This window comes from Beta vulgaris, chromosome 7 (assembly GCF_026745355.1).
Source record: "Beta vulgaris subsp. vulgaris cultivar EL10 chromosome 7, EL10.2, whole genome shotgun sequence".
Lineage (NCBI taxonomy): Eukaryota > Viridiplantae > Streptophyta > Magnoliopsida > Caryophyllales > Amaranthaceae > Beta > Beta vulgaris.
In genome coordinates this window covers 44177112-44192905 of record NC_079208.1, presented here as the reverse complement: position 1 = coordinate 44192905, position 15794 = coordinate 44177112, and the positions used below count along the sequence as shown (strand labels likewise).

Genomic DNA, 15794 nt, shown 5'->3' with positions numbered 1-15794 from the left:
TTATATTTGTTAGTTTTGTACGTTGCATCCATACAACCAACATGCGGATAAGTATGGAGGATATCTGCTGATCGAGGGTGCACCATGAACGCCTGTGTCATCACAAATGTAGTTGTGCTCGAGCTCTCGAGAAAGGTGTAGGAATTGCTACATCACGTCTCTACCATCCATTGCTTCCCTTCTATCCTTTTCTCTCAGGTTGTAAAAGTATCTCATATTAGGATGATCGTCGGGAAATTTCTCATTAACGGCTTTCATAATACTAGCAGGCCTAACATGCGACTTCATCATATCGCGAGCGAAAAGCTTTGCTGCAGGACTAAGACCGCTAACGGGTCGGTGGCCCTCACGGTAATGAATAAACTTGTGATTATGCATGCCACTTAGCCTTGGATCTGCTTTGATCACCCATCCTGTTCGATCAGGGTAAAACAAAAACACAAGCTTAATTTTCGCTCTACACCCACATGCTTTTATTTTCGTAGCTACACGTTCTGCTACGCTAAGATCCTTACCTTCACCCCGATATCTTTCACCCCGGTTACATCTCATATACACATACTCATTCCCGTTGGATTCGAGTCTATGATTTGACGAAATAACCATCACAAACCCAATTTCAAGTGCCCTAGATTTCACCCAAGCTTGTACTTCCTTTTTCTCACCCCAAATCGTTTCATTATAAAACATGTGATTATGATCTACATAATCACCCCCAAAATCTGGCAAATAAACCTATAACATACATATAATGATCATTAAATAAATTTTGCACGACGATTATAATTAATTTCAATACTACGAAAACATGAATTTCAACTTATAATTACACAACATTAATGTATTTTCACAAAAATAATTAGAAACACTCACTTTTAACATATTGCATTAATTGATTATAATTACTAATTATACTAATTTCCATGTTAAAATCACTAAACATTACAATTAAAAAAAACATAATATTCGAAAAAAGGTGTTTTTTTTCCGAATATTATGTTTTCTTCGAAAATATATAAATTAATCACATAATATTCAAAAATAAACACATATTATTCGTGATTTTATATAAACACATATTATTCGAAATCAAACAGAATATTCAAAATAAATACATAATATTAGAAAATATATAAAAATGACGGAAATATGAATAGAATTCGAAACAGAGGAAACGAAAAAGCATTTCGTTACCATGGTAACGAAGTCCCTTTTCCTTTCCTCCATGGAGGAACGAAGATCTGGTTCGTTTCCTCCATTCTATCTTTAAATTTGGATTGGACCTAGAAATCTAGTTACAGTCCGTTTGATAGTCGTTAATAAATTGCGATAATGGGAATTAATTTTAAATGTAATTTTATTAGGGAAGCATCCTTAAGATCTCCATGGGAAAACATTTTTTCTCCATGGGCAAGCAATCTCACCTCCAAGACTCCAAACTTGTGTTTTTGTCTCCAAAAGGAAGCAATTTTCATTACCACTCATTACACCTACAAGGTGGTATTGGATGAGAATGAAAATTCAAGAAGGAAAGTGAACACTTTATGATAAATTAACATTACCATGGGAATGAACAATGATATTCTTCTCAAATTTACACACAAATTCATTTTCATTACCATCATTTATGACCAACTACCATACATACTGCTAGAGTTTTAGAAAATGGGAATCCAATTGCACCTGGTGAGAGTCAAGTGCATCTGCCCATGTCTATGTCACTACTTTTTTCCGATTCACCCTCATTTTGTAAGGGTGGATTTCTTCACCTTATATTTGCGTATTTTTCCGGACTAAATCTATCAAAATTTAGTGAAATTTATATGAATGGATAAAAGTTTTTTTTATGAGTTATTGAAAATTATCTGAATATACTAGAATGTATTTGAGTTTTAACAAAACTTATCAAATCTATACTAATATATTAAAAGGTGTTCCTTAACAAGAAATTGTGCCACGTGGCTCTATCCATTAGAGTCTTGACTTCATATACTCCACATAAAATAAAAAAAATAGAAATGCATGGTATAAGAAGATTAATCCCATGACCTCAAGCTTGTATACTAAAGTTTTAACCACTAATCTACAACTAATGTTTGATGTTATAATTTCAAAGTAAAATGCTATTAAATGAAAATTATGATTACCCAGGCCATAGTCCGGGCCTAAAAAACTAGTTATCATATAATCAGCAGTATATATGCAAATCAGAAGATGACATATGAGGCTATGAGATTCTACGTCTTTATTACGCTAATTGTCGAGGTACCTAAGTGTTATGTCATTATTTTTAGAAATAAGTAGAGTTTTAGAAAAGATAATTATACATACATAGAGTTTAGGATATGATGAAATAATGTTTGGTTTAAAATGAAATATGATTATTATGTGTTATAAATTAAATTTAACTGTTAATATATATTTCAAAAAAAGTACTATTTTTATATCATTGGAAAGAAGTTGAAAAATATTTTGGAACAGGATCTTAGAAAATTACAAAAGAAAATCAAGAATTATCCTTAGATTTCTTAAATTATTTTTACTGATAATATCATCATCGAACATTTTTTATCAACTAATTTGATAATAGTCTAATATGGCTAGGAGCCTAGGACACATATTGTTATAGTATATACTCTCTGCGTTCTTTGAAGATCTTTCCACTTGTGTTTTACGCGGTCTCCAATGCACTAGCTACTTTGACCATTATATTTTTTGATGGTCGACCATTAGTATCTTTATTTTACAATAGTAAATATTATGAAAAATTGAAATTATAAAAATATACATTGTTATGAATCCAACAAATCCTCCCCTGATAATATTTTTCACATATTTTAATTATCCAACTCTTGTTGGTAATTTAGTCCATCATTATGAGTCTCAATAATATCAAAGTTGTAGTGAAACATTACAATGTACATTAGTTATTCGCTAGATATAGGGGCGAAAAATCGGTGTACGATTTAGACTTAGGCTTCTTCCAATCCAACTCGAATAAAATTTGGTCAATTTTTCAATCCAAATCCAAACCAATCATTTGAGTCCAAAACATTCCAATTCGAATTTTCAAATGCTAGATTGGATCCAACCAAAATATCCAAACTTGGAAACTATATTCTTTTGATAAGATAAGTTAGGCACGAGCATCAAAATGAAATATTCGATAATAGAAGTATAATTACATACCTTCATTAATAACAAATAATACTTAATACAAACCCATAAATTTTATCGAAAATACTTAAGTCCAATATATATATATATATATATATATATATATATATATATATATATATATATATATATATATATATATATATATATATATATATATATCTATGGAGCAACTTTTCGGAAGCATAGAATGTGCCACATAGGATTGCGATGTCATCAATTTTATTTTTCTTTTTTACAAAAATAAAGTTCTACATAGATCTAAATGCATATAACGAGCTTTGGATAAGCAAATATTAAAGTTTCGTGTTGGATGAGCAACTTAAATTATTATATTATGTAATTTGTGTATCACTTTTGCTACGTAATTCGAAATATTATAATTTTTGTACTATTGGATAGTGCTCAAAATATGCTTCGAAATAAGATTCATATACAATATAGTTCTACAACTTATGAATAGAGCACTCCATGTAGGATTGACATGTCATCAATTATTATTATTATTTTTTTTTACAAAAATAGAGTTCTACATAAATATAAATAAATATACGGAGCTTTGGATAAGCGAAATAGAGTTTTGTGTTGAATGAACAACTTAAATTATTATATTATATAATTTGTGTATAACTTTTGCTACGTACTACCTCCGTTTCCTAAAGATCTTCCTTGTTACTGTTACTACAGATACCAATAAGAATCAAGTTGTGTGGGGTGGGTAAAGTAGGAGAGAGAAAGGGGTTAAGATAAATAAACAAATAAAAGGGGTTAAAATAGGAGAGAGAAAAGGAGTAAATTGAATTAATAATGTAATGGTGGACCATATGATAGGGACATGAGAGGGTAAAAAGGGGGAAAAAAATTTCCAAATAAGGAATGAAGTAAAAGAGGGAAGATATTTTGGAAATGCACTTAAACGGAAAGAGGGAAGATCTTTAGGAAACAGAGGGAGTAATTCAGAATATTATAATATTTGTACTGTTGGATAGTGCTTGAATTATGCTTTGAAATAAGATCTATAGGATTGTCATGTCATTAGTTTTTATTTTAAATATAATAAAAAAATAGAGTTCTACACATATTTAAATATATAAAAGGAGTTTTGAATAGGGAGAAATTTACGTTTAGTTTTGAATAAACAACCTAAATTATTATATTACGTAAATTGAATATAATTTTTACTCCCTAATTCAGAACATTATCATTTTTTACAATTAAAGTGTGCTTGAAATATGCTTCAAAATGAGAACCATCTACAATATAGTTTTACAACTCATGATAATATATTTAATTAGATGAATGGTAAAATATTTTTTAGTCTTTCTTTTTTATAAATCTAATAATAATTAAGCTATAAGTATAATGTACAATATGTGATTATAGCATTTTATAATAGGTCCAATTTACAGAATTAGACATAGTATATTTCAAAACCTCAGCCTTAATTGTTCCAATAAAGCAAAACAATTTAGTATTGCAACAAAATTATTAAGTAAAATTTATTATTACAACAAAAACTAAAATCTATAGCGATAAATTTATATATATATTAGAATTTTGGATGATGAAAAAATTAGAGTATGATTTTAAAAAACAACCTTAGAATTTTATAGAGAGCTCCATCTAAGCATGTCATGTTATTGTTTTTAATTATTATTTTTTTAAAAAAAGGAAAATTTGTCAGAAACCACCTTTTATAATCACTTTTTTGTGAGAAACCACCTTTTAAATTTTTTTGGTTAATTAGCCACCTTTTCGGTTCTTTTTTTGTTGGAAGCCACCATTTGCCGGAATCCGGCGTTGACCTTGATTTTCCGGCATTGACCATCAGATTTTCGCTATTTTTTCGCCATTTCTTCCACCTGAGATGTCGGGGGATGTGAGGGAGGAGATGGCTTAGGGCTGGGAGGGTGGGGATGGTCGTGGGGGGGTGTTTGCCGGCGTTTTACGAGGGAGGAGGGGGGTTGTCGGGGGATGCGAGAGGGAGGGTGGGTTGCCGGGGATGTGAGGGGGGAGGGGGAGAAAGATAAAGGGGGGAAGAATGGCGAAAATCTGATGGTCAACGCCGGAATATTGAAGTCAATGCCGGATTTCGGCAAGTGGTGGCTTCCAACAAAAAATGGAACCAAAAAGGTGGCTAATTAACCAAAAAACTTTAAAAGGTGGTTTCTCCTAAAAAAATGATTATAAAAGGTGGTTTCTGACAAATTTTTCTAAAAAAATTGTATTCACTATAGATATAAATACATATAAGGTGTTTTGGATAAGTGAACATTACATTTCGATTTTAGATAAACAACCTAAATTATTATACTATGTAAATCGAATATAACTTTTGTTACAAATTCACAATATTATAATTTTTTTTCACCGTTGGAGAGTGTTCGAAATATGTTTCTAAATAAGTTTCATATACAGTATAGTTTTACAACTTATGAAAAATTATTTATTTGGATGAAAAATAAGGTATTATTTATTCTTTATTTTGATTACATGTAAAAATAACTACAAAAATAGCGTATTATATGTGGGACAATATCAATTATATCTTTGAAAATCATACTTTTAAAAATTGAGTTATATAAAGATAAAAAATACATATTTATAATTTTGAACTTATAAAATACCATGGTGGCATTATATGAATCAATTGAAAAGCTGTCAACGGCATTGCATAGGTATCATACATTCACTAATTATTTAATTCATACAATATTTTTTGTATATATAATTATTTTATGTTTATTTTTTCTCATATATCTATATGTCAGATCTTATTCTTTTATCCATGAACTTGATTCTACTAAACTAATTGGAAAATCATGGTTCACGTTTCTAGACTTTTTGAGGTCACGGATCATAAAAAAAGGAGAAAGTTGATAAGTCTTGATATGGTCATATGATGGATGAAGATGTATATTTTCTCTTAAACTGTATTTTCGATTATTAGTAGAGGTTAGTTTTATATTTAATTAATTATATTTATGATACCGTCATTATGATCTTTTTTTTCACTTTCCCATCTTCCATTTTATATGCGTTAGTGTTTATTATGTGTCATTAAAACTTGAAGTTGTGTCTGACACTCATATATTCTATAATTTGTCTATCGTGCATCTATTAAATAAGTACCCTCTACTTTCTGCAAGTATCATTGGGGTGTTTTTCATGTTAAAATTGTGTTAAATATGCAAAAATTATTAAAAGAGACCGTATAATTTTAAAATAAAATTTGACTTAGTTACTAAATGGATTAGACTACTCACCGAAAGAAAGTAACCTAGTCACTATTGAACTAATTTTCTTTTTATTATTAGGCTTACCATTGCCTAATTTTAAATTAAAAGTAGACGGTCTCTTACAAGACAAACTCGTTAAATATGTTAGTTATACCAATTATCGGGATACTATTTAATAATAGACTTAGCTACAACATTTAGCTTAATATAAAAGATATAAAATTTATATATCGCAATAAAAAATCTAGAAATAAGAGTATAATGACAAATACTTTATCCGTTCTTTTTCTACTGTAACAATGGGTTTGGGCATGGTTTTTAAGGTTATTAAAAAATGGGTAGTTTAGCATAGAGGTATCCCTTTAATTAACAAGTGCAGGGGATAAGTAAATCCTTAGTAAACGCAACTTTATGAGGCAATTTGATGAGTAATTAATGATGATTTTATTAACATAACGTAAAGGCAATATTGTCAATTGTAATTGTTTTTTACTGAAAGTGGAGTGGTCCAAATAGATAAAACTATCCAAAGTGGTGATGATTGCAGTAGAAAAAGAACAGAGGAAGTATGTAAATAAAATGGTGTTGAAAAAATTCATTTTACAGCAACACAAAATCAACAATGTTAACAAAAAATTTGCAAAAAAAATAATATAAACAAGAACCCATGCAACGCATAGGCTTCAAAACTAATTTCAAATATACAAATATATTATACATGGCTTTATTTTATTGAGCTATATTAGGCAACATGTTTCACATTTAGGCAATATGTATCTCATTGATGTATTTCCATACTTGTAAGCTGCTATGCAGCGTAACTTCCTGTAGCTCATATATATTGAAGGCAAAGTCAATGAAAGCAACAACACAAATTAAACCCTAAAACTCTTATCATGGTATCAGGCCTATTTCGCCTCATACACTAACCATCATGACCGGAGCTACTCCGTCCAAGGAGGACTTGACTCCTCCGCCACAACCGCTTCCTCTTCTTCCCTCATCTCCTTTCTTTCTCGGTCCTCAGGACCGTCCCGGTGATTTTATCACCCCCACCAAACTCACTGGCGATAATTATGATCATTGGGGCGTCGGATGTTCAGATGGCTCTCGAAGCCCGACGCAAATTCGTTTTTCTCAATGGCACCATTACAACTCCTACACCTCCTTGTACCAAGGCAGATTGGAGCACTATACAAGCTATGCTCATATCATGGATTATGAATACGATTTCTCCCGAAGTTAAAGGTACGCTTTCTAAATACCGGGATGCAAAACGCCTATGGGACTCATTAAAATCCCGTTTCGCTATGGCTAATGGACCTAGGATTCAACAACTAAAAATGTCTCTGGCTCGCTGTGAGCAATCTAAAACCATGACTGTTGCTAGTTATTATGGCAAGTTGAATGTTTTGTGGGAGGAACTTGATAATCATGAACCTATTATTTCTTGTGATTGTTGTTCAATGTGTAATGCTGCTCAACTACATGAAGATCGTCGTAATATTAATAAACTTCATGAGTTTTTAATGGGACTTGATCTGGATTATTATGGCACGGTACGCACAAACATTCTTTCTCAAGATCCATTACCTACACTTGATCGAGCCTATCAGTTGGTTGTTCAAACTGAAAGGGTTCGCTTGGCTAAATCTGTGATCACCGAAAATTCTGATGTAGTGAGTTTTGCCGTGCGTACTGATCCTCGTGGCAGTGGGTCTTCTTCTCAATCATCTCGACCTCGGGTGCGGGAAGATAAAAGTCATTTACATTGCACCCACTGCAAGAAGTCTGGACATGAGCAGTCCACATATTTTGAGATCCACGGCTACCCCGCATGGTGGGAAGACCGTGTGCAGTCCACTGGTGGTCGCGGGCCTAGCAAACCACCTGCTGGGCGTGGCGGGGGCAGCCGTCCTGGGGTTCGCGCCAACATGGCAGCAACTTCGAATTCTGTAGCTGCTGCTCCTAGTGCCGTCGTCGGGGCTGTTGGGACCCCTTCTACGCTCTTTACTGCCGATCAATGGAAGGCACTAGCGGGCCTTCTTGGTAATCCTAAAATTTCAGACGATCGCTTGCACGGTATGTTCACTACAACTGACTGGATAGTTGACACAGGTGCATCTAATCATGTTACTGGTGATGCTTCTCTGTTATTTGATCTTATTTATATTAATGATTGTCCCGTTGGCCTTCCGAATGGTGCTGTTGTTATGGCTAAGCAAGAGGGTTCTGTTCGTCTCTCTGCTCATCTTACTCTCACTCATGTCCTCTTTGTGCCTAACTTATATTGCAATTTACTTTTTGTTTCTCAATTAACTGCGACTCTGAATTGTTCTGTTCAATTCAATGCTGATGTTTGTGTTATACAGGACCCGTTGAGGAATCTGATTGGAACGACTGTTAGGCGGCATGGACTCTACTACTTTGGCAGAGAGACTTCTGTGCACCATGTTTCTGTTGACACGGCTCCCTCATCCTTGGTTCTGTGGCATCATCGCATGGGTCATCCTTCCGAGAAGATAGTGAAATTACTTCCTCCAGTTTATCATTTACAGGGTAGTTTGAATAAAGGTTGTGAGGTGTGTTTTCGTGCTAAACATCCTCGCACTCACTTTCCTATTAGTGACAATAAGGCTAGTCGTATTTTTGAAAAGGTGCATTGTGATTTGTGGGGACCTTATAAACATGTATCTTCTTGTGGTGCACGTTATTTTTTGACATTGGTGGATGATTTCTCTAGAGTTGTTTGGGTCTATTTATTAGTTGATAAAACTGAGGTTTTTCGGATGTTTATGGCTTTTGTTGCCTTGATTGATCGTCAGTTCTCTCAAACTATTAAAATTGTGCAAAGTGATAATGGCACTGAATTTAATTGTCTTCATGACTATTTCACTGCTACTAGCATTCTTTTCCAAACCTCTTGCTATTGTGTCAACACTCCTCAACAAAATGGGCGGGTTGAGCGTAAGCATCGACATATTTTGAATGTGGGTAGGGCCTTAAGATTTCATGCCAATCTCCATATTTATTTTTGGGGAGAGAGTGTTCTTACTGCCGCTCATCTTATTAACCGCACTCCTACTCCCTTGCTTCACAACAAAACCCCCTATGAACTCTTGTTTGGTCATCCTCCTTCTTATGATGCTATTAAAGTCTTTGGTTCTCTATGTTTTGCATATAATCATCGCTCAAAAGGGGATAAATTTGCTAGTCGGAGTTGAAAATGTATGTTTGTTGGTTACCCTCTTGGCAAGAAAGGTTGGAAACTCTTTGATTTGGATAGTCAAGAATTTTTTGTCTCACGTGATGTGAAATTTTTCGAGGAAACATTCCCTTTTTGTGATCTCGAGGCTGCAAATATAGACCCATACACCATTGTTTCCCACACAGATGACATTCACTATGATTTTGCAGATTATGACCCTTCTATTTTTCCCTCTTCTACTCCTCTCTTGTCCAACTCAAATCCCTCATCCCCTACATCCACTACTACTTCGTGCGCTCCTACTGATTCTCCAGCCCATAATCTAGCCCATCCTACCCCTGCTGGACCTCACGTCCCTCATTCCCTTTCGAATTTCCCTACACTCTCCTCCAAACTACCGGATTCCTCTCCTGCTCCTCTTCTTCATTCTTCGGCCCAGCCCACTCATTCTTCGGCCCAGCCCACTCATTCTTCTCCCCCTAACCCATCTTCTCCTACTGGGCCTCCTGATGATGCCATAGGGCCTACTGCCTCCTTGGATAATCACAGCGCGCGCCCCATGATTCTGCTGGGCCTCGCGCTATTTCTACCGAATTGGATGCCTTCATTGCATCTCGTTCTCTCACTACTTCTACTGGGCCGAATGCTGCCCCTCCTGATTTGGGCCGTGGACTCCGTACCAAGACTCCCTCGGTTCTTCTGCGCGATTATGTTACTAATGTTGTTCAAGTAGAGAGTCCATCTTCTCCTTCTTCCGCTCCACTGCATTCCTCCGATAAGCCTTATCCTATAGCACATTACATTAATTGTCAAAGTTTTTCTGTGAAATATCGAAAGTTTATTGCTGCTCTTACCTCCATTACAGAGCCCAAATCTTTTAAAGAGGCTATGCAGGATGCAGGTTGGCGCAAATCTATGCATGATGAGATTCGTGCCTTAGAGGAGAATGGTACATGGATTATGGTGCCCTTACCTTCGGGCAAGCGTGCTCTTGGCAGTCAGTGGGTTTACCGCAATAAATTTGACTCAGCTGGTAATCTGGATCGTCAGAAATCTCGGTTGGTGGTTCTTGGCAATCACCAAAAGGAAGGCATTGATTACACCGAAACCTTCGCTCCCGTAGCTAAAATGGTTACAGTTCGTGCTTTTCTTGCTATAGCTGCTGCTAAAAATTGGGAGCTTCATCAGATGGATGTTCATAATGCCTTCCTTCATGGTGATTTAGAGGAAGAGGTGTATATGAAGCTTCCACCAGGTTTTGAGTCTTCTCAACCTAATATGGTTTGTCGTCTCCGCAAATCTCTTTATGGCCTCAAACAAGCTCCCCGGTGCTGGTTCGCCAAGCTTGTTGCTGCTCTGAAAGGGTATGGTTTTTTACAATCCTACTCTGACTATTCTTTGTTTACCTTCACTCAGAGCTCTACTCAGATCAATGTGTTAGTGTATGTGGACGATCTTATTATTGCTGGGAACGATTCCGCTGCTTTGAAGGCTTTCAAGGCTTATCTCTGTGATTGTTTCAAGATGAAAGACTTGGGTCCACTCAAATACTTTCTTGGCATTGAGGTGGCTCGTAGTTCATCGGGCTTGTTTCTTTGTTAGCGAAAGTACACCTTAGATATTATTTCCGAAGCTGGTCTCCTCGGCTCCAAGCCTGCGGGTTTTCCGATTGAGCAAAATCATAAGCTTGCTCTTGCTACGAGTGCTTTCCTTGATGATCCTGAGTCGTATCGACGCCTTGTTGGTCGTCTTATATATCTCTCAGTTACTCGTCCGGACTTGGCCTATTCTGTGCATATCTTATCTCAGTTTATGCAGGCTCCTCGCATTGACCATTGGGAAGCCGCTTTACGTGTTGTTCGATATTTAAAGGGTACTCCTGGTCAGGGTATTCTCTTGCGGGCAGATAGTGACTTGACTTTAGCAGGATGGTGTGACTCTGATTGGGCAGCATGCCCCCTTACACGGCGCTCCATCACTGGTTGGCTTGTTTTTCTTGGTGCTTCTCCCATTGCTTGGAAGACCAAGAAACAGGCCACTGTGTCTCGATCTTCGGCTGAAGCTGAATATCGCTCCATGGCGGCTATTACCTGTGAACTGAAGTGGTTGAAAGGTCTCTTATTGAGTTTAGGTGTGCATCACCCTACTGCCATTCGCCTATTTTGCGACAGTCAATCTGCTCTTCATATTGCTAAGAATCCTGTTTTTCATGAGCGCACAAAACATATAGAGGTTGACTGTCACTTTGTCCGTGATGCTATTACTGATGGTCTCATTGCTCCATCCTATGTGCCTACCACCGAGCAGCTTGCCGATATCTTCAGTAAGGCTCTTGGAGCGATCCAGTTTGAATCACTTCTTCCCAAGTTGGGCATTCATGATCCCCATGCTCCAACTTGAGGGGGGGGGGTATTGAGCTATATTAGGCAACATGTTTCACATTTAGGCAATATGTATCTCATTGATGTATTTCCATACTTGTAAGCTGCTATGCAGCGTAACTTCCTGTAGCTCATATATATTGAAGGCAAAGTCAATGAAAGCAACAACACAAATTAAACCCTAAAACTCTTATCATATTTGCTATTCGGTTATTCTAGATTTTTGGATCCTATCACCCTCAAATCTAAACCAATCCGATTTTTTTAAGAAAAACTCAATCCAAATCCAATCCAAACATAGTTCAAGTTCAATTCGAATTATTAATTTGGTTTGAATTGGATTGAATTTTAATTTTTTTTTTGAATAACTTTCGCCCCTAGCTAGAAGGAGTACACTGATCAGTAATGATATTCTAATTGTTATTGTAAGGAACAAGAAAAACAATTATCCGAATTCCCTTACTTTTCATCGTTAACTGCTATGGAAATAACTTTTGATACAATATCTTCTGAGTGTAATAATTATATTTCTCCATAACATTAACGGTAATGGATAACATCCAACTTTTGGTTTATCAACTTAAATAAAATAAACACGATTTTTAATCCGATAACTAGTTATTAGGCCCGGGCTATGCCCCGGGTAAGAAAAAAATTCATTTATTAATATTGTATTTTGATATGATAACACTAAATACAACTTGGTCTAGTGGTTAAAACTTTAGCACATGAACTTGAGGTCACGGGATCAAAACCTATACTATGCAATTTCTAATTTTTTTTTATTGTATATGGATTACATGAATTAAAACTCCTTAGGGAGAGCGCCACGTGGCACCGTTCCCGTGTTATACACGCCTTTTAATATATTAGTATAGATGTATAAGATGTGGATGAACATAATAACTCCTATTTATAAATGGATTTGTGACACATTATACCATCAGCAAAATCAATCCCAATACCTTAATAAGTAGGATAATATCATGACTCCTAGTAAATCTATTTAATAATTATTATCATACTTCAAGATAACAAAACAAAATAAGCCGTTGGATTAATTTGAAAAAGAAATCCTATAATATATAGAAGAAATAATCCAATAATGGGTAAAAATATGGATGAATAATATTATCTTATCCAATTAAGGATAAATATATTACAGATAAGATAATTAACCATGATAACAAAGATTTGCTTATTGGAATCGAAATCGGAATACCAATCAACCAGTGATTAAGGACTAAGGAGTATAAATACACAACCATGTAATCATAATTGATCACCCTAAATTTCTCTCGTGAAACAAACATCTCTCTTTTTCTCCTCCTTACTGATTAACTTTCATAATTATATCTCATAATCTAATTCATAATTATAGAGATGGCAAAAGTATCAATAGTCTCTTTTGGAGAGATGCTGATTGATTTCGTCCCAGATGAGGCTGGTGTTTCATTGGCTGAATCTCGCGGTTTTGTCAAAGCTCCCGGTGGTGCACCTGCCAATGTTGCCTGTGCCATCACCAAGCTTGGTGGCACATCCGCCTTCATTGGAAAGGTAACATCTACGATCTTTATTATTTTTATATAAAACACAAGGTTATATGGTATAAAATTTGCTATATATTAAGAAAAAGATGGTCTCTTTGATCATAATAATAACTTGGTAAACTTATTTTTATAAAAACTAGTTCTTTTTTAATAGAACAAAAATAGCCTACGTGAATGTTGATCCATCATGATTGCCCGCAAATAATTATACATCTTCCATGCCCATCCTAATGATATGAATATAGGTCATACTCTCATATTTGTGTTTTACAATTGCTTAGGTTCGTTATCGTTTTTTGTTTTCAATTTTTAGTTTTTTTTAAAACCAAAAACCATAATATGAAAACTAGAAAAATAAGGCTCGTGTGGCTTTCTGTTTTTTGTTTTTTTGATTTCCAAAGTCATATGATATATGTCCGATCATGAATAAATAATTAGTTAAATTTATTGGGAAGATGATGATTTTGAAAATTGATAACTAAAAAGTAAAAACTACTTTTTCTGGTTTCCTGTTTTTGGTTTTTAGTTTTCAAAAAAAAAACTCAAAACTGAAAACAAAAAACGATAACGAACGGCCCCGTAGTTTCTAGTTTTTAGTTGTTAGTTTTGAAAAATGCTACTTATATCATATGATTCTAATATCATAAAAACCAAAAACTGAAAAGTGGCCGTGATACCGAACAGACCCTTAGTGATATTTGATTGTGTTTCAAAATTGTCTACGTACCATGAACATGTTTTGGCCTTGTTCTTTACGTGTGTTTTAGGTTGGGGATGATGAGTTCGGGAAGATGCTCGTAGACATAATCAAGAAGAACGGTGTTAACACCGAAGGCGTGTGTTTCGACAAAGAGGCAAGGACAGCCTTAGCCTTTGTGACATTGAAGAAGAACGGTGAAAGAGAATTCATGTTCTACAGGAACCCTAGTGCTGATATGCTCCTACAAACATCAGAGCTTAATCTAGACCTAATCAAGCAAGCCAAGGTATTCCATTATGGCTCGATCAGCTTGATCACTGAGCCATGCAGATCAGCTCACATTGCAGCCATGAAAGCCGCCAAGGAAGCCGGGGTTACCCTCTCTTATGACCCTAATGTGAGATTACCTCTGTGGTCTTCCCCTGAGGCTGCTAGGGAGGGTATCAAGAGCATTTGGAACCAAGCTGATATCATTAAGGTATGTCTTACTTATTCGCTCGAATCAGTGGCGGATCTTGAAAGATTTGCTATAGGGGCTAAAATTTTTCTACAATAACATATTATAATGTCGTGTAACTTACTTTTTGTATGATGAGTTTTGGACTCTAAACTACAAGGCTTAATTTTTTTTTAAAAAAAAAAAACCTACGGGGGGCCAGGCCTAGGCTTCCCCCAAATGAAGATCTGCCATTGATCAAAATTATGTGTAAATTTTATGATGTTGTGATTGATTTATTGTAATTGTTTGGGTTAGGTGAGTGATGATGAGGTAGAATTTTTAACACAAGGAGATGCAACCAAGGAAGAAGTGATCAAGACCTTGTGGTTCGACGGTCTTAAACTCCTCCTAGTCACTGACGGAGAAAAGGGCTGCAGATACTTCACCAAGGTTCACAACTTTCCACAACTACACTCTAATTTTAAGACAAATCAATCAATGCTTAAAGTTTTTGAACTAATTTTTTCAATCTAAATTCGCATAAATTACAGGATTTCAAAGGATCAGTGAAAGGCTTTTCTGTAAAGGCAATTGACACAACAGGGGCTGGAGATGCATTTGTGGGCTCTTTCCTATATTCCCTTGCTAAAGATCCTTCAATCTTGCAGGTACATTAATACTTTCTACTATGCTTTTTCCTAATTTCCCATTATCACCATTATCACCTTATGGCTTATTTCAAATCTATTTTTTACAAATTAACAAACAGGATGAAAACAAGCTAAAGGAAGCACTGACATTGTCGAACGCCTGTGGAGCGATTTGCACAACCCAGAAGGGTGCCATTCCTGCTCTCCCAAGTCTTTCTCAAGCACAAGATTTGGTTAAACAAGGAAACTGAAAATCAACTTCGAGATTTTTTCTTTTGTAGAAGTAGTTTTAAGTTTTTGGCTTCTGTTAGATAAGAATAAATAAGCAAGCTGTACCAGCTATGCTCATCTAATGGGCCTTATTTTATATTTCTATTTTTAAGTCTAGTTAATAGTTAATAGTTCATACTCTTATATCTTGTGAGTTAATAGTTCATACCAATTTATCAA

At 35.2% G+C, this 15794-nt stretch overlaps 1 protein-coding gene across 1 annotated transcript; it reads left to right on the top strand.

The window, feature by feature from the left end:
- Positions 1 to 13129: 13129 nt before the first annotated feature.
- On the top strand, positions 13130 to 15794 carry LOC104908806 (probable fructokinase-5). The gene is made up of 5 exons (XM_010697961.4): positions 13130 to 13562; positions 14323 to 14733; positions 15010 to 15144; positions 15246 to 15362; positions 15464 to 15794. Exons 1-5 carry the CDS (start codon positions 13389 to 13391, stop codon positions 15593 to 15595), a joined length of 969 nt encoding a protein of 322 aa, XP_010696263.1. The 5' UTR covers positions 13130 to 13388; the 3' UTR covers positions 15596 to 15794.

What these genes read in the sequence shown, in the direction of transcription:
- LOC104908806 (XM_010697961.4), top strand. Translation starts at nt 13,389, where the DNA reads ATGGCAAAAGTATCAATAGTCTCTTTTGGAGAGATGCTGATTGATTTC. An exon ending in CATCCGCCTTCATTGGAAAG is followed by an intron (nt 13,563 to 14,322) that starts GTAACATCTACG and finishes CGTGTGTTTTAG; the next exon opens with GTTGGGGATGATGAGTTCGG. An exon ending in AAGATCCTTCAATCTTGCAG is followed by an intron (nt 15,363 to 15,463) that starts GTACATTAATAC and finishes ATTAACAAACAG; the next exon opens with GATGAAAACAAGCTAAAGGA.